Source organism: Mustela erminea, chromosome X (genome assembly GCF_009829155.1).
Source record: "Mustela erminea isolate mMusErm1 chromosome X, mMusErm1.Pri, whole genome shotgun sequence".
NCBI classification, from domain to species: Eukaryota; Metazoa; Chordata; class Mammalia; order Carnivora; family Mustelidae; genus Mustela; species Mustela erminea.
Genome location: NC_045635.1, coordinates 43,875,167 through 43,899,338, shown reverse-complemented (window position 1 = coordinate 43,899,338; position 24,172 = coordinate 43,875,167). Strand labels below are relative to the sequence as shown.

The 24,172-nt window shown below is 42.0% G+C and overlaps 1 protein-coding gene across 3 annotated transcripts in view; it reads left to right on the top strand.

Annotated features, from left to right (window-relative positions):
* SHROOM4 (shroom family member 4) overlaps nt 1–24,172 on the top strand; it is a 207,963-nt gene that overhangs the window by 177,871 nt on the left and 5,920 nt on the right. For all 3 annotated transcript variants that reach the window (XM_032331862.1, XM_032331863.1, XM_032331864.1), the window contains 3 exons: nt 14,497–15,291; nt 19,538–19,687; nt 20,557–20,737. In XM_032331862.1, coding sequence (XP_032187753.1) covers nt 14,497–15,291; nt 19,538–19,687; nt 20,557–20,737 — 1,126 coding nt within the window. The remainder of the gene's footprint in view (nt 1–14,496; nt 15,292–19,537; nt 19,688–20,556; nt 20,738–24,172) is intronic.

Here is a 24,172-nt window from a genome sequence, read left to right as displayed (position 1 = left end):
CAGAGCTGGGGCAGGTGAGAAAGGGGAGCTAGCTTGGTGAAGATGATAAATTTGAGTTGGGACATGCTGAATTTGAAGTTAGTGAGGAAGACAAGTAGATTCTTTGGAGGAGGTTTGTCGATCAGCCAGTCAGGGGGTAGGATGAGGAAGAAAACCTAGCAAAGGAAAATGAAGGGGCAAGTAGCCACTGTGACCAGTACAACATGACAGAGGATAAGGAGAAGACTGCTTTTGGCTTTGAAAATTTAGAATTGCAAGTGACCCTCAGGAAAGCAAGTGTAGTAAAGTGGTGGGCCTGGAAAGTAGATAGCATGATGTTCCATAAGGGGGATTCCTAGAAAAAAAATATACAGAGCTTTACACATCATTAATTCACCTGTTTTAAAGTGTGGAATTCAATGAGTTTTGGTAAATTTACAGCGCTGTACAAATCATCACCATAATCCAATTTTAAGAGCTATCCATCTCCCTACAAAGATCCCTTGTGCCCATTTGCAGTCACTCCCCATTCCCACCCACAACCTCAAGCAGCCCAACCATATTTTGGTTCCTGTGGATTTGCCTATTCGGTACATTTCCTACAAGTGGAATGAGACAATATGAAGGCTTCTGTGTCTGGCCTCTTTCATTTCTCATGCTTTAGTGATCCATTGTGTTATAACATGTATCAGTACTTCATGTCTTTTCTTTGCCAAATAATATTCTACTGTATGGATATACCACTTTCTATTTATCCATCCATCTATTGGCGGACATTTGGGTTGTTTTCACTTTTTAACTATTGTGAATAATGCTGTTTTGATCATTTGTGTACAGTTTCTGTGTGGACATGTTTTCAGTTCTCTCGGGTATATACTTAAAAGGTGGAATTTGGGGGACATATGGAAATTCTATTAACTTTCTGAGGAACAGCCTGTTTCTCAAAGTGGCTGTACCATTTCACATTTCCACAAGCAACATAGGGAGGTTTCAGTTTCCTTTCATTGGTTTAATTTTATTTTTTAAGATTTATTTATTTATTTGTGTGTGTGAGAGAGAGAGAGTTGGGAGAGGGAGAGAGCACAAGCAGGGGGAGCAAGCTGAGGGAGAGGGAGAAGTGGGCTCCCCACCAAGCGGGGAACCCAATGTGGGGCTTGGATTCAGGATCCCTGGGTCATGACCTCAGCCAAGGCAGACACTTAACCAACTGAGCCACCCAGGCATTCCTCCTTTCATTAATTTTAATACAATGATTATGTGTTAGTGTTACTGTGTCATTAGAAAAATATTTTAAAAGAAGAACTTTAAAAACATAATTGAACATTTAAAAATATCTTAAAAGAAGAAATTGGCTGGCAAGAGGGAGAGAAATGGAGTGGTAATTAGAGGGAGCAGTAATGTTTAAGTTGATGGTTCTCCAAATGTAGTCCTAGGACCTGCAACCTCAGTATCACCTCTGAACTTGTTGGGGATGCAAATCCTCAGGCCCCACTCAGACCTACTGAATCAGAAACCCAGGATGGGGCTCACAATCTGTGTTTTTAACAAGCCCTCCAAGTGATTCTGATGCAAGCTAATTTTGAGAACCATGGGTTTAAGTGCAGGTTTGGTCAGGATTCAGTAAACCAGTTTAAATTTAAAAACAGAAAAGAGGGGCGCCTGGATGGCTCAGTGGGTTAGGCCTCTGCCTTCGGCTCAGGTCATGATCCCAGGGCACTGGGCTCGAGCCCCGCATCAGGCTCTCTGCTCAGCGGGGAGCCTGCTTCCTCCTCTCTCTCTGCCTGCCTCTCTGCCTACTTGTGATCTTTTTGTCCAATAAATAAACAAAAATCTTAAAAAAAAAACGAAACAGAAAAGAGAGGTCAATGGAAAGAAAAAGAGTATTGATGCTTAAGATGGATGACAGTTTTATGACCTCAGGGAAGATGAAAAGGTCAAGGGCAGAGATTACATTTAAGAGGAGAAATCTTTTTTTTCTTTTAAGGTTTTATTTATTTGATGGAGAGAGAGAGAGAGAGATCAGAAGTGAACAGAGAGGCAGGCAGAGAGAGAAGGGGGAAGCAGGCCCCCTGCTGAGCAGAGAGCCTGATGCGGGGCTCGAGCCCAGTGCCCTGGGATCATGACCTGAGCCGAAGGCTGAGACTTAACCCACTGAGCCACCCAGGTGTCCCTAAGAGGAGAAATCTTGACGAGTTTCTGCTCACCTTCCCCTCCAATCCTCCCCCACACTTTAAACATTTCTTATGTCATTTCTGTCACAGCGGGAATGATGGGTGTAGGTGGGAGAATCAAATGTACATTCTTGAGCCACTCTTTTTGCCTGGAAGCCTGCAATGAATTGTAATTCCAGGTAGTTACACCCTTGGTTGTCTCCTCCACTGTTATTTGGTTTGTGTGCAGAGAATGCAAAATGCATTATAATATTAGCAGGAGGGAAAAAAAGTGGTGAGTAGATCTGCCAGGAGGAAAATCTATATGCATAAGTGATGTATTTAAAAGCCGAAAGAAAGTATTTTCTAGATTATCTCTTTTGGTTTTCTGTACCTGTGATTGCTTCCTGTGATCCTTTCCATTTCTCTACTTGGCACAGAGCTTTAGAATGTGTAGAGCACTTTTATATACATGGCTACAGTTAATCCTCACAACAACCCTATGCAGTTGAGCTTTATTTTTCCCATTTCACTGATAAGGAAGATGAGACTCAGGAGAGGCAGTGCTGTACTATTATTAATAACAACAACAAAAGGTATAATACCTAACATTTATGAAGTGTTTATTATGTGTCAGGCACTGCTATAAGCATTTCAGATAAATTATTTATGACTTATCATGACCCCACAAAACAGTTACCATTTATTGACCCAATTTTACAGATGAGGGAACTTACAGATAGATGAAAGTCATTTGCCCAAGGTCCGAGAGGCACTGGATTCCAGAGCCCTTTGCTTCTGGGATTATAAAGCAAGTATGTGACAAAACTAGACTACTACCCAGGTTTTTTAGTTCTCTGCCTCGGGCTTTCTTGTTTCCTTTTATCAAACCACACCATGAGCAGAGTGTGGAATATCCAGTACACATTTCTTATTTGCTGATTGAGTGAAAGAAAATGGATAATTCAGAATTGAATTTCATTGTATTAGGAAGAGTACACTTTTCAGGAAGGCTTTGCACCCAAGAAGAATGCAGTCTTCTGAGGCATGGAAGGATTTTTCAAAAGTGTGACAAAGTGAATTTAAATACTTAGGTATTAATGTACTCCTGGGCTCACAAAACTTATATAAGGAAAATTATGAAACTGTAATGGGAGAAATAAAGGCCTGAATATATGCATAGCTCTACTCTGATTCAATTTGGAGAGACTAAATATAGCAATGATTACAGTACTCCCTAAGTTAATGTATAGACATGATGTACTACTGATTAGAGTCACGGTGGGATGCTTTATAGAACTTGTAAAAATTCTAGTGAAATCTATCTGGAAGAATAAGTGGGTAAGAATACCACATAATACATTTGTTTAAAAAGGCAATGGTGGTAGACTTACCCTATCAGATTGTCATAAGGTGACAATTATCAAAACCGTATGATAGGGGGTTGAAAAAAGGCAAACAGTGAATTTAAAAAAAAAAGAGAGAGATTCTAGGAATAGATTTAAGCTATTCTAAGAATATAGAGTACACTGGAAACATCTCTGAACTGGGGAAAGCAATCATTCTTTCTTTAATAAATGTTGGAATCTTAGGTATCAATATAGAGAATAATTAACTTAGATCCATAGCACATTGAATACTCTGTAGTAAATTCCAGAAAGCAGACAGTGGAATAGCAGATTTGTTCCAACTACGAATAGAAGATAAATTTGTGTCTGTTAAATGGAAGATATCATCAGAGACAAGATAGATGGTTTTAAATATATAAAAGTTGGGAGGAAAACCTTTATACAACAAAATATAATAAAAAGCTGAACAACAGAATGAGGCAAATGTCTGGGGTCAGCATCACTGATAACAGTTGACTGTCCAAAAGATATAAAGAATGGATATAGATATAGAAGGTCAGCTTTCAGATTTGGCTTCAAAAAAGACAAGGAAACTGAGCAGGCAATTTACAGGTGAGAAACTCAAGGTGGTAAAATCACTGCATGGAAAAGTACAGTCTCACTAGCAATTAAAGAAATGTAAGCAGAAACAACTCCCACGTATCATGACCTGCTTTTTAAACTATCAACAATTAATGGAAATGATCAACAAATTATAAAACCCTATCTTGACAAGGTTGTGAGGAAACCGTTCCTGGGAGCAACATAAAATTGGCTCAGTTTTCTTGGAGGACAACCTAGAAATATGTGACAAGAGTTATAAAACTGTTCATACCCTTTGACCCAGAAGACCCTGAAGGAAATAACCTACAAAAGGAAAAAAACCGATTTGTTTAAAGATGTTCTTAGTAGTGCTATTTATGATCATGGAAAAGATTTACCCATCAAATAGATAGATCATCATAATGGAAACAGAATACAGCTATTAACAATGACAGGTATTAAAATATTGGGTCTTGCACAGAAACAAGTATTTGTAATAATATTAACCCCAGAAAGGCTAAATCCTAAATCACATGTTGAATGTTGAATCTGATAGTAGCCATATACAAAGAAAACTCAGAAAGGCAGCTAGTAAGCTGTAAATAGCTGGAGTTGAATACACAAGGTGTTTTGGGGGCACATGTCAAGTTGCTGGAATTGATAATAATAAAAAAAAAGACAATCTAGGGAAGAGGATTGATTGGTTTGATTTAGGTCCAGGAAGTTAGAGATCAAGGGCTTTGGAAAAATCTACATACTGGTAAGACAGTGTTACTTACCAGGCATGTTTGATCTCACTGTTAACTAGAATTTATTTGCTAGAACTCTCAATCAACCAGCACATCTATGTATTTAAGTCTGTGAGAATTTTGACATTCCTAGGGGTATACATCACTAGACCTTTTCAAATTTCCAAATCTTTCGCTACCACTGCAACATAGCACCTCCCCACCCCCACCAATAAACACTGTATTATCTAGCTCAGAATCATCACTTTCTTAAGACGGTTCCATCACTTCGATCACCAACACTAGCTTGTAGATAGTTGGTGCTTCGGTGCCATTATTCATAAAGAAGCATATTTTCTCTCTGCCATGGTGACTGTGTACCTTGTCAGCAACTAGAGACCCGCCAAACCATGTTGAGAGATGGCAGGCAGTACCAAGCATTTGACAAGGCTTCCTCCTTTGCTGGGTGCCTTGTCCTATCAACCAGTATTGTGATGCTTTGGAAGTGAAATACATACCCCTTGCAAAAAGACCAGTTACTACACTTCTTGGATCTTTAGGGTTACTCTCAAAGGTTTAAAAGCTTAAATGTTAAATACATTCGGCCAGGAGAACTACTCTACAATGATAATTGAGCAACAAGAATGCCTTTTAAATCATCTGAGACAGAATCATGTTCTTTATAACTTTGGTATTAAGTCTTTCCATTGTATGCTAGATCTTTGAAAGTCAGTACATTAATATCTGGTATACATAAGGACTCAAATAGACAACACGTCCTCTCTTTCCCTGACCCATCCATTGCTTAACCATGGTGGGGCACCAAATTTCCTTGAATAACATTAGGATTCCCAGAACTTTTTGGAACTCCAGTATTCCCATAATTTTATTTTGTAAATCTTCATCCCAGTTGTCACATGGATGGTATGTATATATTTAATTAAATGAATTTTGTTTTGAGAATTTTTTAATGGCTTTATACCTCTTAAGATACCCCGATGAGTTGGGAACCTGGTAGGTAACAACTGATTAGAGCAGTAGAGCCCAAAGCGTGATCCTGGGTGAGCAGTACCATTATCATCTGGGAAATTGTTAGAAATAAAAATTCTCCACTCTGTTCCAGACCTACTAAATCAGAAATTCTGACGACAGGACCCAGCAACCTGTGCTTTAATAAGCCCTCCATATGGTTCTGATGCATGCCCAGGTTTCATTACCTCTGGATAGCAACAAGTAGAGCCTTAATAACCTTGACCAGCCCGATCCTCAGCTGAATTATTCTTGTGTCAGACCCTCCAGGTCCCCCAACAGTGTATTATTTACTCCTAAAATGTCTTCTATTAAGTCTCTTGAGAAGGGTGTTCAAACACTGAAGAGGCAGCATGTTGCATGGGCAAAAGTGGGCATTGGAGTCAGATGGAAATTCTGGTCACTATTCCCTTTGTGTTCTCCAGTTGTTTAACCTCCCTGAGCCTCATTTCTAATACAGCTGAGAGAATACCCACTCCAGAACATTCTCTCAAGAGTTAAATCAAAGCCCTGTCAACTGTCCAGCCCTGTACCTGATGGACTCTCAGTAAACATAGCACCGACTGTTACCATCCCTTACTGCCATGTCCATGACACTATGTAAAATCGAGGGGAGTAATGGGAAGAGCTTCTTGGAAATTCCAAGTTGGGGCCATTGGAGAGGGGAAGCAAGGCTTTACCCAGGACAGCCCCAATAAAGCAAGGATTTCTCTGATCTCTTCAAAGGACACTTGGCACCAGCCTGCTGGGGCAAGTCTTGCCACTTGCATTTTTCATTGCCAGACTAATTGTTCCTTACTTGAAGTTCTGTAGACCCAGAGGCAGGGAAGGGTGGCAACAACAATCCTTCTCGGCCCTTGTCCCCTCCCAGTGTAAGCCTCCTTGTGTCTCACTTCCTGGATCTTGCAAATATTTCCTTCAGCAATAACCTGGGAGTGGCTGTTTCTCTTGGAACAGTCTTATCTTTTGGCTGCCGAGAAAAGGGAAAGGGGAGAGGGGCTGGAAATGTGCACCCTTGCTGCTGAGATCCTGGAATACTAAGCTATTGTGGTGAGTTTAAAAGTAAAATTTCCAAAGAAGAAAACTTCAGAAGAGTGGAGGAAGAGGCAGGAGAAGATTTTTTTTTCCCATTCTCTGCAAATATTAGTTTTCATTTTCAATCACTATTAGGCCAAAAATATATATATTTTAACAAAAGGGGAAAATCTATTCATCAGAAGAAAATGTAACCTGTGCCAAGAGGAAAAGAGAAGAACAGCCCAGGACTTGGCAGGCAATTCGCTTTTGTTTTTGAGATGTAGTCTTCTTACTGGTGTCAACAAAGCCCTTTCTTACACTTAGCTTTCATGCTTCCATGCAAAGAGCTAATGTTTCCATGGACACCTGGGGACGACTGCAGTGTGAATACCTTTTGCCTCACCCTAGGAGCCCTTGCTCTAGTGAGATTGCCCATTGGGGTCAGATATGGCAAGTTCCAGCCTACATACAAAGACTTCTTACTAGCGGGGAAAATGATTTACCACCCCCACCTTTCTAAAAGATGTTATTTATTTATTTGAGAGAGAGAGTGTGTGCAAGCGGTGGGGAGGAGCAGAGGGAGAGAGAAGCAGACTTCCCGCTCAGCAGGGAGCCCAAAGACATGGGGCTGGATTCCCAAGACTCCAGAATCATGACCTGAACTGAAGGCAGACACTTTACCGACTGAGCCACCCAGGCGCCCCTGAATTACCCCTTTTAAGTTTCAGGATTCTTACATGTCCACTGGCAATGATGGCACCAACTTTGATGGGTTGATGTGAAGATTAATAGAAATACACACATGAAAGTGCATAAAGCAGTGCCTAATACACACTAGGAAGTAAGAAACCATAGTTTATTTCCCTTAATGAAACTCCTTATCCTTGTCCCAAAGTAGAGTTGTAAATTTCTGTGCATATAGACAGCTTGAACCCTTGGAAAACAGGACTGTTAGGAAGCCAGTAACCTTCATTTGAGCCTGACACACTTCAGTGAAAGCCTTCCATTCCTCAGGTTGCTTCAGCTGTAGTGCCTCAAGGAAGGGACTATGTCAGTTTTGCTCCCCCTTTGATCTGGCCACCTTGCACAGTAGAATATTCAATTGCCGCGTAGAAGGACTTGTACACACACTGACCCAGCTGATCTCATTGAAGGTTCTCCTTTCTCTTTGCGGGATCATGCCCACTCCTTCTCCCCTGATACAAGTGATTCTGCAAGGCTCAGGCTGGCCCTACACAGGCCATGTAAGTGGGGAGGGGCAGTACTTAAAATTGGGATTGATGGGGGGGCCTGAGTGGCTCAGTCAGCTAAGCATCTGCCTTAGGCTCAGGTCATGATCCTGGGGTCCTGGGATCGAACCCCACATCAAACTCCTTGCTCAGCAGGGAGCCAGCTCCTTCTCCCTCTGCCTGCCCTTCCCCCTGCTCATGCCCTTTCTCTCTGTCAAATAAATAAAATAAAATAAAATAAAGAAGGTTTCTTTAAAAAAATCATAAAAACTAAAATAAAATTAAGAGTGTTGCAGAGAACAGCAATTTCCAGGTTGCCTTGTCAGAGCCCAATGCCCCCAGGTAAGGTTACAGTGCCATGAATTAGGACATCAAATATCTAGAAGGGCATGTTTGTTTCTTCCAACTGATTCTAGAGTTGTCCACCTATAGGCAAATCCTGTAAGGCTGGCATAAGTGGTTAGTACCTGAACAAGACAACTTAGAATATCGAATCCTTTTGATTTTTACACTGCTCTGAAACCTCAACTTGGTTTCTTTGGTTTTTTTTTTTTTTTTTTTTAATTTTCTGTCCCTTTTAAGGAGATGAGCAGAGTGAGTAAATGAGCCCAGAGTTAAAATCCTTGGTTAGCTTGGGCCTCCTAGCTAGGTACCCATGTGGCTGAGTTGAGATCCGAGATTTCCCGGTTTCTTGGGTGTTGAGCAGAGCTGAATATTAACTAGGGGACAGTATAGTCCAACTCCTTTGGTAAGAACAAGGAGCAAGGCCGAAGAATACAGCAGTGAAGGTTGTACACTGCACAACTGACACAACCATATGCAGTGGCTCTGAGTAAGAGACTCTATTCTAACAATAAACATAGTTCTGTCATCTGTCATTATTAATCACCTTTCCATGTACCCAGCATTGCTGCTAAGTCCTTTTTATACAGGTAATCCTCACAACGGTGTTGTAAGATAAATATTTTCCTGAAACTGAGATAAATTAAATGCTGCCTGCAAGGTCATGCAGCTTTTGGGTTATGGAGCCCAATTTTACATTTTTACTCGAATGCAGACCCAAGTCTTTCTGACACTGGGTTCTTTCCACTCTACTCTCTTGCCTTGCCTTTCCTGTGCTCTGGTGAGGGAAGAGGAAAGGGTGGTAAATTTGAGTACTCTTGTCACCACAGTTGCAGGACATCAGCCCAGTGAGGGTCTTTGGAGACCTTGCTGTCACCACCTGCATTTCATAATGCGGCTAGACTGGAGATGAAGGCAGAGAAGGGAGAGAGGCAGGGAAAGAAGGTGGGAAGCTGTGTGGTGATGGGTGGAAGACAGGCTGAATAGATGGGAAGCAAACCTAACTGGAACAAAGAACTCTGTCCCCCAATCTCCAACCCAAACCATAGCCCTCCCATCATTTTCACCCTGGATGCTTGTTTCCATAGTATGGTCCCAGAACCACTTGTATTAGAATCCCTTGGGGGCAGTTGTTAAAAATTCAGATTCCCAGGCATCACCACAGAGGTACTAAATCCCAATTTCTGGGGGGGGGGGGCTCACCAATTTGCATTTTCAACAACCACTCTGGGTAATTTCACTCAAGAGCCATTTTGATTAGAAACAACTGTCCCAGACCAGTGTTTTCCAACTTTTTTGGATCATGCACCCTCTTCAGAAAGAATTTGGAGCATGCACTTTCAGTATATGTTGGTAGTTTATTAATAAATCCCTTATATGTACTAATTTCCCAATATTTGTATTTTTAAATGCAAAAAATGGTGACATTTTTGCAATAGTGTTCTTAGATGAGACTGGTTTCTCATTTGTCTTTATGTATATTCTAGTTGTTGGGTTTTGGTATTGACATTATGCAGGATTCTTTTCTTTTCCCTCAATAGATTCCAGAGTCTAGGAAGTGTAAATAGCATTGAGGTTGTCTGTTCCTTGAAGGTTGGTAGAATTAACACAAGATCATGTGAGTGTGCTATCTTTATTTTGCCAAATTTATCAACATTGTTTCCTATGATAACAGGTGCATTTAAATATTTCCATTCTTCTGCAATTGGTTTTGGTAACTTTTATTTTCCTAGAAAAACATCCTAAGCTTTCTAACTTGTTTTCATAGAGTAGAACAAAGTATTCTCTTACTCTTTTCATTTACTCTGCAACTGTGGTTATTTCTCCATTTCTAATTTTGTGCATTTGGGGTTTTTAACTAGATTAGCAAGTGGTTTGTCTTTTTTATTGTTTTATATTTTCTTTTGAAGTAGTAGCTTTTGGCTTTAATTATTAATTCTATCATTTGTTTTCCAGTGTATTAATTTCTGCCATTAGTTTTCTTTCTGCTTTGCTTACGTCTATTTTTGTGGCTCTTTTCTTGACATCTTTTGTTCAGTGCTTAATTCATTGATCTTAATTTGTTCTTATGTATTAATGTAAGCATTGAAGGCTACAGATTTTCTTGTGACCACTGCTTTATTCATTCAAATTTTCTAGCTTCTGATATTTCATTGTTATTATTTTTTAAAGATTTTATTTATTTATTTGACAGAGAGAAATCACAAGTAGATGGAGAGGCAGGCAGAGAGAGAGAGAGGGAAGCGGGCTCCCTGCCGAGCAGAGAGCCCGATGCGGGACTCGATCCCAGGACCCTGAGATCATGACCTGAGCCGATGGCAGCGGCTTAACCCACTGAGCCACCCAGGCGCCCCTTTATTATTATTTTTTAGGTATTCTTCAATTTCAGATCAGATCCCTTCTTTGACTATATTGGGGGATATTTTCTTCCCTTTTATTTTCTATGTACTAGAAGCTTTTGTCTTTCATTTTTGTTACTAATTTCTTGTGTTGTTATGTTGTTATTAGGTACCATTATTTGTACTTCTTTCATTTTTGGCTTAATATGGAGTCAATTTAAGAACGAATGGTTCAATGGACCCTTGAGAATAGAGAAATTTAAGTGTTCCCATTATCTTAGTTTTGACTGTCATATCTGTCATCAGCTGAAACAGCCTCATAGTCCATTGCTCCCTTTTTCTACCTTTGCATTTCCTATGGCTTTGCTTTATGAATTTTGATGCTATGTTGACACATAAAGATTTAGGGTAGTTAGATGTTAATCATGTGTTCTAACCACTAACTTATAGTGCCCCTCTTTGTCTTATTATTTGATTTTTGCCTTTAATTCTGCTTCGTAGGTGGCTCAGTTGGTTAAGTGTCTGCCTTCAGCTCAGGTCATGATCTTGGGGTCCTGGGATCAAATCCCACATCCAGCTTCTTGCTCAGTGGGGATCCTCTCCCTCCACCCTACTTGTTCTCTCTCTCTGACAAATAAAATCTTTAAAATATAATTCTACTCTGTTATGATATGAAAGTCATGGTTGCTGGGTTTTTTTCATTTTTGGCACGAATCCATTTATTTTATGGAAGTACACTTGATACACAAAGTTACATTAGCTTCAGGTATACAACATAGTGATTTGAGAAGTCTATACATTATGCTGTGCTCACAAGTGTAACTGGAGCCCTGTATCTCCCACTCCCCTTTGCCCATTTCGCCCATCCCCTCTCCCCCAACGTGTACCTGTATGGCTACCATCAGACTGTTTTCTGCACTTATGGGTCCGTACCCGCTTTTTATTTGTTCATTTTGTTTTTTAGATTCCACATATGAGTGAGATTATATGGTATTTATCTTTCTCTACCTGACTTATTTCACTTAGCATTATACCCTCTAGGTCCATCTGTATTGTTGCAAATGGCGAGATCTCACCCTCTTTTATGGATGAGTAATATCCCTGTGTGTGTGTATGTGTGTGTGTGTGTGTGTGTGTGTGTGTGTATACCATCTTTTATCCATTCATCTTCTTTATCCATTCATCTGTTGACAACACTTCGGTTGCTTCCATATCTTGGCTATTTTAAATAAAGCTGCAGTGAACATGGAGGTGCAGATATCTTTTCAAATTAGTGTCTTTGTTTTCTTTGGGTAAGTACCCAGTGGAATTTATGGATCATATGATATTTCTATTCATTAATTCATTTATTAAACAAAATTTATTAAATGCCTACTGTGTTGCCAGGCACTAGGTACTAAATAAATGAGACACATAAGATCCTTGCCTTCATGGGGCTTACATTTTAGTTAGAGAGTGGAGCATGAAATAAACAGGTAAAAGTAGGTATGTGATATCATGTTAAGTGGGGATGTGTGTTCTGAGAAAGAACACAAAAGAAAAAGGATAGAAAAAGGATAGAGCACAAAAGAAAGAAGGATAAGCCATCTCTATTTTAGATAAGGATGTCAGGAAAGTCCTCTGCCTGATAGCATTTGTCAACCTTTTACTCTCTACTCATCACCTTGTTTGTTTCCTGCTGGAGAAAATGCCAGGTAGAACACTTTGCACACAAGGAGGAACTTAAATTCTTAAAGAACTATAGGTGGGCAAAGACTCAAATAAGAAGGGATAGTGGATGGACGTGTGAAGGTGAATTTCTGATCCATGTGAGTGACGAGCTAGCCACAATGGGGACTGGAGATGAGTTCACTGAAGGAGATTTGGTTCTTCATTCTCTTTGAGCTTGTCTACCATTATGTGTATGATTATTTTTTAAAGAAATATTCTCAGTCTTCAGTATGACTATTGAATGGGTATTCTCTCTGATGAATTAACTGAACTTCTGGAATTTCCTGTCACTAGGCAGTACTTAGCATGATGCTGATTGCTCACAGGCTACAGCAGGAAACCAGAGCTTCTGGTTTAGAGGCTTAACTCTTTATACTCTGAGACTAAAGAGCTGTCCTTTGACTTTGGTCACTCTTTATTATACAGAAGCTTGACTTTTTATGCATATTTTATACCTATTTAAATCAGCCTGGACTTCTTTCTTTGGATATTTTTTCAGTTGCTTATAAGATGAGAATCTCATTTTGCCTCACAAGTGACAGTCTTTTTAATCTGTTTATACTTTTTTGCTTATAAACATAGAATATATATACATATATACACATATAACACATACATTAAAATACACACACACACACACACATCCTTAAGTCTTGAATCTGGAATTTATTTTGGTACATAATAGAGGGTGCGTCTCCAAATATTGCTGTTCTGCAGTTATCTCAAAAAAAAAAGATTTTTAAGACAGTATTTCTTTTAAAGATTTTATTTATTTATTTAAGATAGAGCAAGAGTGAGAGAGAGAGAGCACAAGCAGGGGGAACAGCAGGCAGAGGGAGAAGCAGGCTCTCCACTGAGCAGGGAGTTTGATGCAGGGCTCTATCCTCGGACTCTGAGATCATGACCTGACTCAAAGGTAGGTAGATCTCAGCTGACTGAGCCACACAAGCACCCCTCCAAAAAAATTCTCTTAAAAAATCATCCTTTATCTCCTTCTTATAGAAGGTGAATTAAATATGATGTTTTTATAGATCGATGTGTTTCTGGGATTTTCATTCTGTTCTATTAATCAGTAACACACTGTTTTAATTATAATTGCTTTATAATATGCCTAATCCCTCACCCCCATTTCTTCTGTAGCAAAATACTTTTCAATATTATATCTTACTTTAAGTTTCAAATTAATTAAAAAAGGTTGTAGTTAAAAATTCCTGTTGAGAATTCTGACTAGAATTGCATTAGAAGAGCTATTTTAAACCCAAAATTGTAGATATTTGTGAGTTGCCTATTTGATATTTTTTGGTACAAATATAAAAACATGGACAGAAAGCATTTCAAATTCACGGTACAGCGTGCATCTGGAGAAACAGCAGGTGAATAGAAGTGGGGAGTGAAAACAAAGGGTATTATGTATTTGTTTTTTAAAAAATCATCAAGTATAGATGGCAGAGTATTAAAATGTGCTAATCCTGGGCAGTAGGTGGGAACATGAATATTTATTATAGCAATCTCTGTATGTTTCTAAATATTTAACATTTTTCATGATTAAAACCAAAGCAAACAAAAACAATATAACAGAATAACCAGACTTGTAAGCCCCAGTACACAGCACATTCAATTGGAGTGCTACAGCATGGGGTACTGTGTGTTTCCAGTCTTTAGAGCTAGACTGTCCAGTTTCAAATCCTAGCTCTACCACTTACCAGCTTTATGACCCGGAGCAAGTTACTTAACCTGTCCATGCCTCAGTTTTCCTGGCTATAAAATTGAGATGCTAATAAAAGCTAGCTTCTGGGGTCATTTGTGAATATTAACTAGGACACAGAAAGCACTTAAAATAGTGCCTGGCATTTAGTACATACTTGATTAAGTGTTAGCTATCAATACTGAGTGCTAGTATTACTACTCTTATGATTGCATTTACTATGTATATTTGCATTGTTCTATGGCCATCTTGAAGTTTGCAGAAATGATGTTATCCAAAACATGGGGCCATCTGAATCTTGCTTGTTTTACACACTCTCCATCTTACTGTTTTGCAGGGAAATGGCTCATTCCAAGGCTAGCTTGTCTTGGGCAACACCGTTCCATCCTTGCCTTGAGAACCCAGCACTGGACTTGTCAAGCTACCGAGCGATCTCTTCCCTTGACCTTCTCGGAGACTTCAAGCACTCCTCGAAAGAAACAGAGGAAACTTCCGCTTATGAGGAGGGGAGCTCCATGGCCTCCATGCCCCGCCCGCTGCGGAGTCGTGCCTTCTCAGAGAGTCACATCAGCTTGGAGCCACAGAGCTCTGGGGCCTGGGGGCAGCATAGGAGAGAGCTCTTTACCAAAGTTGATGAGACCCAGCGGGATCCTCTGGGAGCCCGAAAGAAGGCCTTTCCTCCTCCTCGCCCTCCTCCTCCCAACTGGGAGAAGTACAGGCTATTCCGGGCAACCCAGCAGCAGCAGCAACAGAAGCAGCAACAAGAGGAGGAGGAAGAGGAGGAAGAAGAGGGAGAAGAGGAGGAAGAGGAAGAAGGGGGAGAGGAGGAAGGGGAAGAGGAGGAGCTGCCCCCCCAGTATTTCAGTTCAGAAACCACTGGTAGCACTGCCCTCCATCCTGAAGAGGTCCTGGAGCAGCCACAACCCTTGGGCTTTGGCCACTCAGAGGCTTCAAAGCAGAGCTCACAGAACCACCCAACAGAACAAGAGCCCTCTGGTCTCCACCCCAGCGATTTCCTGCCTCCGGTGAGGGGCCACTTGGGATCTCAACCTGAGAAGACTCAGCCCCCTTGCTGTTACAGTACAGGTGGGCTTTGGAGGACATCAGAGAAGGAAATTGCCAACTCCCCCAAGTAAGTGCTTATGAAAGACAGGTCCCCAACATGGCTGCAGATTGAGTTTGAACTTCACCTCCACCATTTACCACCTGTGTGACATTGGCTTAACTGAGTAATTAAACTGTTCCCAGCCTCACATTTTTCTCACCAGGAAAACGGGCATGATGATACCCATTCCACATTATTGTCATTAAGACGAAGACAAGCTCTATGAAGTAGAGAGCCCTGTGTGTAGCTCATAGTAGTTGATTGGTAAATGGTAGTTGTTGAGGTTCTTAAATATCACTGTGCAAATACTATCTTATTTCTCAGTTTGCCTTTAAGATATGCATCAGTGTCAGGCCCCTGAGCCAGAACACATTAAACCCGTTGTTGCCTCCTGGCATTTCCCCAAAGCCTGGCTCAGGCTCTTTCCTGCCTTTTCTTTTGCTCACTCTCTAGAAGGAGAGGCCTGCTCACAGCCTGACCAGCCTCTGCTCCAGGACCTGTCTGGGCTTTGAAACTCCTCCCCCAGTTGTTCCTGGGGCTGGGCGCTTTATGCCCTGCCCATTCCTTACAACAGTTAGGGTCACTCTTAGCCGCCTCTTCCACTTTCTCCAACACCCCCAGCCCTGTTACCCTGCCTCTTTGCATTAGCTTCGGTGGGCCATAGGCAGCAGTTGATGGAGTGGACAGGGAGACCAAATCAGGAGGGTAGTCTGGCCACGGGGCTGCTGGTGTCTGTTTGCCTCCCTGTGCCTGTGCTCATCAGCATGGCATACAGTGCCTGGTGGTTGTCGTCTTAGCTCCAAAGCAGCAGAGCTCTGGCTTCAGCTCTGCCGGGCGTCCTGCAGAGAGCTCAGCCCACACTCTGCTGGGGGAACGGCTGGGGGGCAAGTGTCTATACTTTAAGTGCTTTCTTTAAATCCCCTTAGAGATGGAACAGGCCTGAGACACTGTTGCTATTAGAAGTACCTTGTTTTCCTGGCTCTTACCCACCCACAGCTCCTTTACCCAGCAATCTGGACCTAGTTGAGTTTTCCAGCACCAGGTCAACAAGCACAGCACAACAGGGCCCAACTAGCTCCTGACACCATGAGAATCTCTCATTGGAGTCCTCATGGCTGCTTCTCAAGCTGTCCATCTAGCTGGAGAGTGTTCTTACTGTGATGAGAACATGCTTTGTGGAAAGTGACCGTGGTCGCATCCTGTCCTGGCAGGGAGAAGGGAAGGTGACCTAGCAGAGAGTAGGCACTTAACATTTAAGAAGACAGAACAGATAAACAAATAGCTGAACGGGTATTAAGCATTTGCTGTGGGCCACACACAGCTAGTCGTTTTATCCCGCTGATTTCCTTTAACCCCCAATAGCCTTGTGGGCCGTTTGACAGATGATTCCCATTTGACAGATGAAGAAATTACAGCTGAGGAAAATAAGGGACTAACGGACTCTGATCCCAAAGCTAGACCTGCGTGCTCTAAAACCTATGCTTCATTTGCCATCCTAGGCAGCCTCTCTCTGGCTCTCTTGCAACGAGCCAGGCCTTTAGGAGGCCTTTGGGTCCCTGTAGGGCAGAGGGTCCCAGCGGTCATAGTTACAGGCCCCAGACTTGCCCCTTTCAGCCTCCTACTCCTTCCTCCTTTTATTTACCTCCATTCACCTTGGTGCCTTGGCCAGAGAGAAGGAAACTGCTATTACTAGAGATCTTGTAATCCGTTCCAGAGATTTATTTTGTTTAATGACTATAGGATGCAAGGGGAAACATCTGTTTGCACACAGCCCTAGCTAGCTGTGGTTGCAGAGAACCAGTTATAGATGCCTCTTTGAATGGTGTGGATTTAAGGAACAGCATTATTCCCAACAAAGCTAATATTTTTTAAAATTTTTTATTTTTTATTTTTATTTTATTGTTTATGCACCACACCCAGTGATCCATGCAATCCGTGCCCTCCATAATACCCACCACCAGGCTGGCCCAACCTCCCACTCCCTGCCCCTTCAAACCCCTCAGATTGTTTTTCAGAGTCCATAGTCTCTCATGGTTCATCTCCCCCTCCAATTTCCCTCAACTCCCTTCTCCTCTCCATCTCCCCATGTCCTCCGTGTTATTTCTTGTGCTCCATAAGTAAGCAAAACCACATGATATTTGACTCTCTCTGCTTGACTTATTTCACTCAGCATAATCTCTTCCAGTCCCGTCCATGTTGATACAAAAGTTGGGTATTCAGCCTTTCTGATGGAGGCATAATACTCCATAGTGTATATGGACCACATCTTCCTTATCCATTCATCCATTGAAGGGCATCTTGGTTCTTTCCACACTTTGGCGACTGTGGCCATTGCTGCTATGAACATTGGGGTACAGATGGCCCTTCTTTTCACTACATATGTATCTTTGGGGCAAATACCCAGTAGTGCAATGGCAGGGTCATAGGGAAGGTCTATTTTTAATTTTTTAAGGAATCTCCACACTGTTTTCCAAAGTGGCTGCACCAACTTGCATTCCTACCAACAGTGTAAGAGGGTTCCCCTTTCTCCACATCCTCTCCAACACATGTTGTTTCCTGTCTTGTTATATTTTTTTGCCTACTTCCTATGTGCCAAGCATTGTTCTAAGCACTTTTGTGTGTTGATGGATTTAATCTTCACAACCAGCCTATGAAATAGATACCATTAGTGTCCTACATCTTGTAGGTGAGAAAAGTGTGGCACAGGGGAACTAAAGATCACAGGGTGTCGGAACCCAGGTCATGTGGTTCACTGTGCCCATTACATCCTCCCAAGATCTCTGTACTCCTCCAGATCATATTCCAGACCCTGGGAGAGCATAGGGTTCTAACCAGAAGGAAGTTGCTTTAAGATTTTTTAAGGAATAAGTCTTAGGGATAGGTAGGTGTATTGTATTTTGAATCTAAAATGCAAAAAAAAAAAAAAAAAAGACATGCTAATTTCGGCCAAGTCAAACCAGATCATCTCCATAACCCACATACTATTCAGTTACAAAATGCTGGGATACATATGAAAGCAGGTTAGTGGAATTTTCAAGTGTTAAGTCTCCTAACTCTGGTTTGAGTACAGGTATAGTTTAGTTTCTGAGCTCTATGCATTTCCTCTCAGTGCTCTGCAGAAGGAATCTGATTTTTGCTTCAGTGTTCCTTATAAAATGCAGATTATGTTTCTTAGATTTCCTATAACTTCTGCCTTATCTGTGGAGATTACGAGGACAGAGGCACTAAGACATAATGCCTAATATGATACACTGTGACATGGTATAGGGCTGTGTCTGCTGCGATCTGAGTCTATAATTAGTATATCCCTTAAAAAATATTTCCAGTTTTACTGAAATATAAGTGACATGCAGCCACATCCCTTTTTCCCCCTTAATTCTGTACTTTCTCTCAGCATTTTCTGACTCTGAACTCTCTCACACATGTCCTATATATTTTTTCTTATAGGTAAGAATTCCCTAAGTTCATATATTCATATTCCTTCCAGAATGTTCTCTCTTGTCTGCTAACAAAGATCTAGTCCAGCCAGAAAATTCCTTACATGCAAGGTTTTATATGATGTCAAGTTGTCACTTTGGCAGGATAGCATAGTGACATAGTGGAGTTAGGTTGCCTCGGTCTAAATCTTGGGTCTGTCATTTACTATTTGGTGACCTTGAGGAAGTCACTTTTCCTCTTCCACTTTCTCAATGCCTCATATTCCTTATCTGTAAAATGGTTGTTGTGAGCATTACATTTTTAATCTCTATGTATACACACACACACACACACACACACAAACACCCCTACCCCTCACATACAGAAAAACACATCATAGGACAGCTTCTAAGACATAGTAAGCCACGTCTGAATATTAGCTAGTGTTGTTCGTTTATTAGTGTTATTATCTTAAAAACCCACAGGTAAAATGAATACCTTGGATGAGGAATATTGGCATGCCCAAGTTTCTTTTGCGTGGTGAATTAGGAGGCAGCATAGCATGAATCAGTAAATAGCTGTGGAGCCTTTTAACCATTATTTTTGACCTTTATCTAAGAGCTGCAAGTAGCTGCAAAAATGACTAATGAGTTTCTCCTATTTTTCCTTTCAAATAGCTAGAGGTTAGCAAAGGGTCAGTGACACAGACAGGTGGAGGGTTGGGGTGGCTGGTAGGCTCCAAGAATATAGTGGGGGTGGACCTCCCTGTTGCATAAGCCATGGGTAGAATTATTTGCCCTTCTGTCACTGAAACCTGATATTAAAGCATTTCTCTTTATTTCCTTCCTCACACCAGACCAGAAGCCTCGATGGCAGAAGAGTCCAAACCCAAGCCAGGGTGGAGCCAGAGCTACTTCTTCCCTGAGGAGCAGTTCTCTTTCGTGGGCTGGGGCTCTGAGAAGCAGCACCTCAGCCCCACGGGCTTCAGTGAACCCAAGACAACAGGGTCTGCCGCTACACTTGTCAAGCCCCTGGGGGCCACGGGTTACAATTTCTCCCCATTTCATTCTGCAACCATGGAGGAGGCTGGGGCCTTTGGGGATATGCCCGAAGTGGAGAGATGCTATCCCTTCCCAGGCTGAAGGCCTGCCTCACAGGCAGTCTCAGAAGAGCTCATGAGACATGTGGTAGGCTGTAACCAGTCCCTGGCAGGGGTGCTAACCCCAGCCTCCAGCATGGTGACCACTGCTGAAGTCACAGGTGTCCTCTTTGCTGTGGGTGATCTGCAGCGGAGGGGCCACATCAATCAGGAGTGGCACCACCGGGAAAGAATAAATTATGAGAGTGTCCAGGAAAGCTGTGGGATGCCTCTGTAAGCAAGTAGACTAGATAGAGCTGGAGAGAGCAGCAATGCAGGCTGGGCAGGAGGGAAGCCAACAGTCTTGGAGGATGAATAGCTAAGGTCTCAGATATATCCCTGCTACCTCCTCCCTCCCTGGGGATTTATATGCCAGGGCCATGAACTGAAGGGAATCATGGAAAATCAGAAGCTCAGAACTTTGTAGCCTTCTAGTCTTTCTGGATCTTAGTGGGGCGCTGACCAAACCAAATCCTCCCTAAAGAATTTCCCCACCTGTTGAAGTCAGGGGCATAGAAATAGCCTTCTAAGTTCTCAAAGTTGGCCTTGCCTTGGCTTTTGGGTAATCTTCATGTGGCCAGTTGACATTTCAGCAGTGATTCCTGGTCCATCATTTCCTTATTCCATAGCTCCTTGGTGAAGCAGGGTCCTGTTTTCACAAATGGGGAAATTAAGAAGCAGAAAGTTTAGGAGCCTCTCAACAGAGGTGTTCAAATGGTCATTCTTTGTTTCCACAGACAAGAATTTCAGCACTTCTCACCTCCTCTGGGGGCCCCAGGGATGCCTACCTCTTACTCAGCCTATTACAATATTTCTGTGGCCAAGGCAGAACTGTTGAACAAGTTGAAAGACCAACCCGAAATGGCAGAGATTGGCCTGGAAGAGGAAGAAGTTGACCATGAACTGGCTCAAAAAAAGGTGAAGTTTTCTAATATGACTTAGGTTTTTAGCATTTAATTTGTGTGATTGGAGGTTGACCTGCCCTCTACACTCTCCAGAACAACTTGATACATCCCTGTACCAAGTTGTCCAGAACAACTTGGTACATCCCTGTACCAAGTTGTCCCCGTTCAGTATGGACATCAAATTAGTCTCTTTGGGTTCCTCACAAATGCAACTTTGGTCTCTTTTTGATCCAGCCAATAAGAGTACTGATAGTAATAGAAATCATCATCATCATCATCATCATCATCATCATCATCATCACTGTGTCTCTCGAATCCCTAAAACAACTAGACAGTGATCCCCTTTTTTCCAGTTAAGAAGATTAGGTTGCCCAGGGTTATAGACCTACTGGTAGATCCAGGACTTGAAGTCAAGACTGTTACACTTTCTACTTGACCACGCAGTCCCTCTGAAATTAGCCAGCCTTGTAAGTAACTTGCTGCCCATGGTACATCAGGTTTTGCCAGCAAGCTCAAACCAATAGCAGGCATTGATTGTATTCTCTGTATCACTTTCTGGGTGAGGGAATAGACTGACTAAGCCAAAAAAAAAAAAAGGGAGAAAATGGAGGCTGGTAAACGTTAGTATTTATTTGCAAGAATAATCCATAATCTCTCAAAAATAGTAGAACAAGTGATAGAAATGATGTTTTTGCTGCAAAGCCTCCCTGTTCTTCCTGTAAGCATCACTAGGCTAGTTTTCTAATCAAATTCCTGGAATCACTTTGCCCTCCCTGCACTTACCCATTTTATTTCGTAGGCAAATAAGGTTTCCATGGTAACCCCAAAGGTCTAATTTACCAGTTTGTGAACATCTGAACTCAATATAAATTGCTCCTCTGCCCATGCTTCTCATTCAAGACATGACCTGTAGGAAAGCTCAAGGCCATTTGCAGGAGACCCCCCACCACTTTCAAATCTGAAGCAAAATGTCAGGGAAAGAATTGGAAGCATGGTGGTATCAGAGTTGTATTGATCCAGATGCCTGCCTCCTTGGCTTCTGTGTTCCCTGAGCATGGCAAGGCTGCTTCTGGCTTACTTGGGACCTCTTTATTAGGAGCAAAGCTAATAAGAGTCTGACCAGGAAAGGAGAAAAATTACCAGAAATGGCAAGGCACGGAATAGCAGGTAGTGATTTGAAGTGATTGTGGGGAAGCTAGGACAGCTTTTGTCTGAGGAAGACAGGTGAAGAAGGTCACCAATTTGCAATATCCTAGAAAAGCAACTCCTGCTCTAGCTGGGTCTGTGATGATTCCTCAGCTCTATCCAGCACACTTTCCCCAGGACTGAAGTTCAGGTTGCAAAAGTAGGTGCCAAGAACAAAGGGCTGTCTTCGTTTGCATCCTTCCAGATCTATGGAACGATGGAACCCAAGAGCTATGGTGGGTAGGTGATTTTCCAAGTTAATCGTTTGGCCCCCAGCCCTCCCTTGTCCCTGGCATTGAGTTTTGTTTGGGAAAGAAAAAGGAAGAGGTATAACTGGGACCCTCTTGGCATCTAATTAATTATGTCGTGTCATTTGTAGCATTGATTCCTAATTCCCAGTGGGTTTTAGAATTTTCCCTATATATAAAACTATGATGCTTCAGTCTTAAGATCATGGTGATCTCCTGACTTCTGACTGGTTCTGAAATAGATACCAGGCCCTAGACCCAGAGAAGACTCTCTTGGGACATTTCCTGGACATTTCTCCTTGGACATTTCTAAATAAACTACTAGAAAGGAACCCATGCTAGAAAACAACAAGCCTGTGGTCCCACAGTGCCTGGGTGTGAGTAATAATAAAACAAACCCTGAAGCAGGGTGTGTGGGTGGCTCAGTCAGTCAAGCATTCAGCTGTTGCTTTCAGCTCAGGTCATGAGCTCAGAGCCATAATAAGGTAGAGCCCTGTGTTGGGCTACATGCTGGGTGTGAAGTCTGCTTAAGATTCTCTCTCTGCCCCTCCCCACTCGCTCGTGTGCACTGTCTCTCCCTCTCTCTACCTAAAAAAAAATTATATATATATATATGTATATATATAATATATACATATATATATATAATATATACATATATATATATATATAAAGAAAAAACACTGAAGAGTACTTCAATATATATACACAAGATACAAGATATTATTCTAAGTGTGTAACCTGTATTAACTCATTTTATTCTCAGAACAGTACTATGAGGTAAGTGCTATTGTTATCCCATTTTTTAGATGGGGAAATTGAAGCACAGAAAGGTTGAGTGATTTGCTCAAGGCTACACTGGTGCTTTGTGGCAGAACTGGGGTTCAAACCCAAGTAGTTTGGCACTAGCGTCCATGCCCTTAACCATAGTGCGATGCTGAGCAGAAACTGTGAGCAACCTGAGGCAGCTCGGTTCTTGTTAGGACTGTGCACCAGGCAAGCATCTACTAGCTCAGAGTGCGTGATTAATAATAATAATAATAATAACAACAGTAGCAGCAGCAGCAGCGGCGGCGGCAGCAATACTAAACAGATATTGAGCACTTAAAGTGCCAGGCAAAATACGAAGCATTTTACTTCTATGATCTAACTTAACCCTCACAATGGTAGTGGGGAGTGGGAGGAGAGGAGAAGCTTCTCCAGTTTACAGATGAGGAAACAAAGGACTTCATGAGATTGGGTATCTTGCCCAAGGTCACACACTTTGGAGGGGGTGGAATTGGAATCCAGGCATCTCCGACTCCAAATGGCTGCTCTACTACACTACCTTCCTGTGAGTGGAGTTCCAGAACTGGTTACACCCAGAGGCAAGACAGATCAGAAGACACAGGAGGTGCTTCTCTTAAGAAACTTATCAGGGCGCCTGGGTGGCTCAGTCGGTTTAAGGGTCTGCCTTCGGCTCAGGTCATGATCCCAGGGTCCTGGGATCGAGCCCAGAATCAGGTTCCCTGCTCAGCGGGGAGCCTGCTTCTCTCTCTCCCTCTGCCTCTGCCTTCTGCTACCCGTGCTTGTGCTGTCATGCACGCATGCATGCTCTTCCTCTCTCTCAAATGAATAAATAAAATCTTTTAAAAAAAGAAACTTATCATCAGTAGAAGAGGGATCAGATGCACCCATGTGAAACAGGGAATGAACAACTTCAAATTACACTCTAGTGTTCTATTTCTGAAAGACAGGAGAGTTCAGAAAAAGAGATCATTGAAAGGAAGGGCTATGGAGGCAGAAGCTTCCTGCAGGGAGGGTGGGAGCAAAGCTGGGCTCTCAAGAAAGAAGGGGATTAGTCAAAGTGAAGGAAGAGATGGAGAGTAGGTAGAACTGCATAAAGCAAATCAGGAACGCATGGATGATTGTTGTAAATGCAGATGGAATGAGGGGCAAATCCTGAAAGCTTGAATCTTGAGATTGGAACGGTAGGGTGGGGCCAGGCTGAATGACAGCAATAGCAGCCAGCCTTT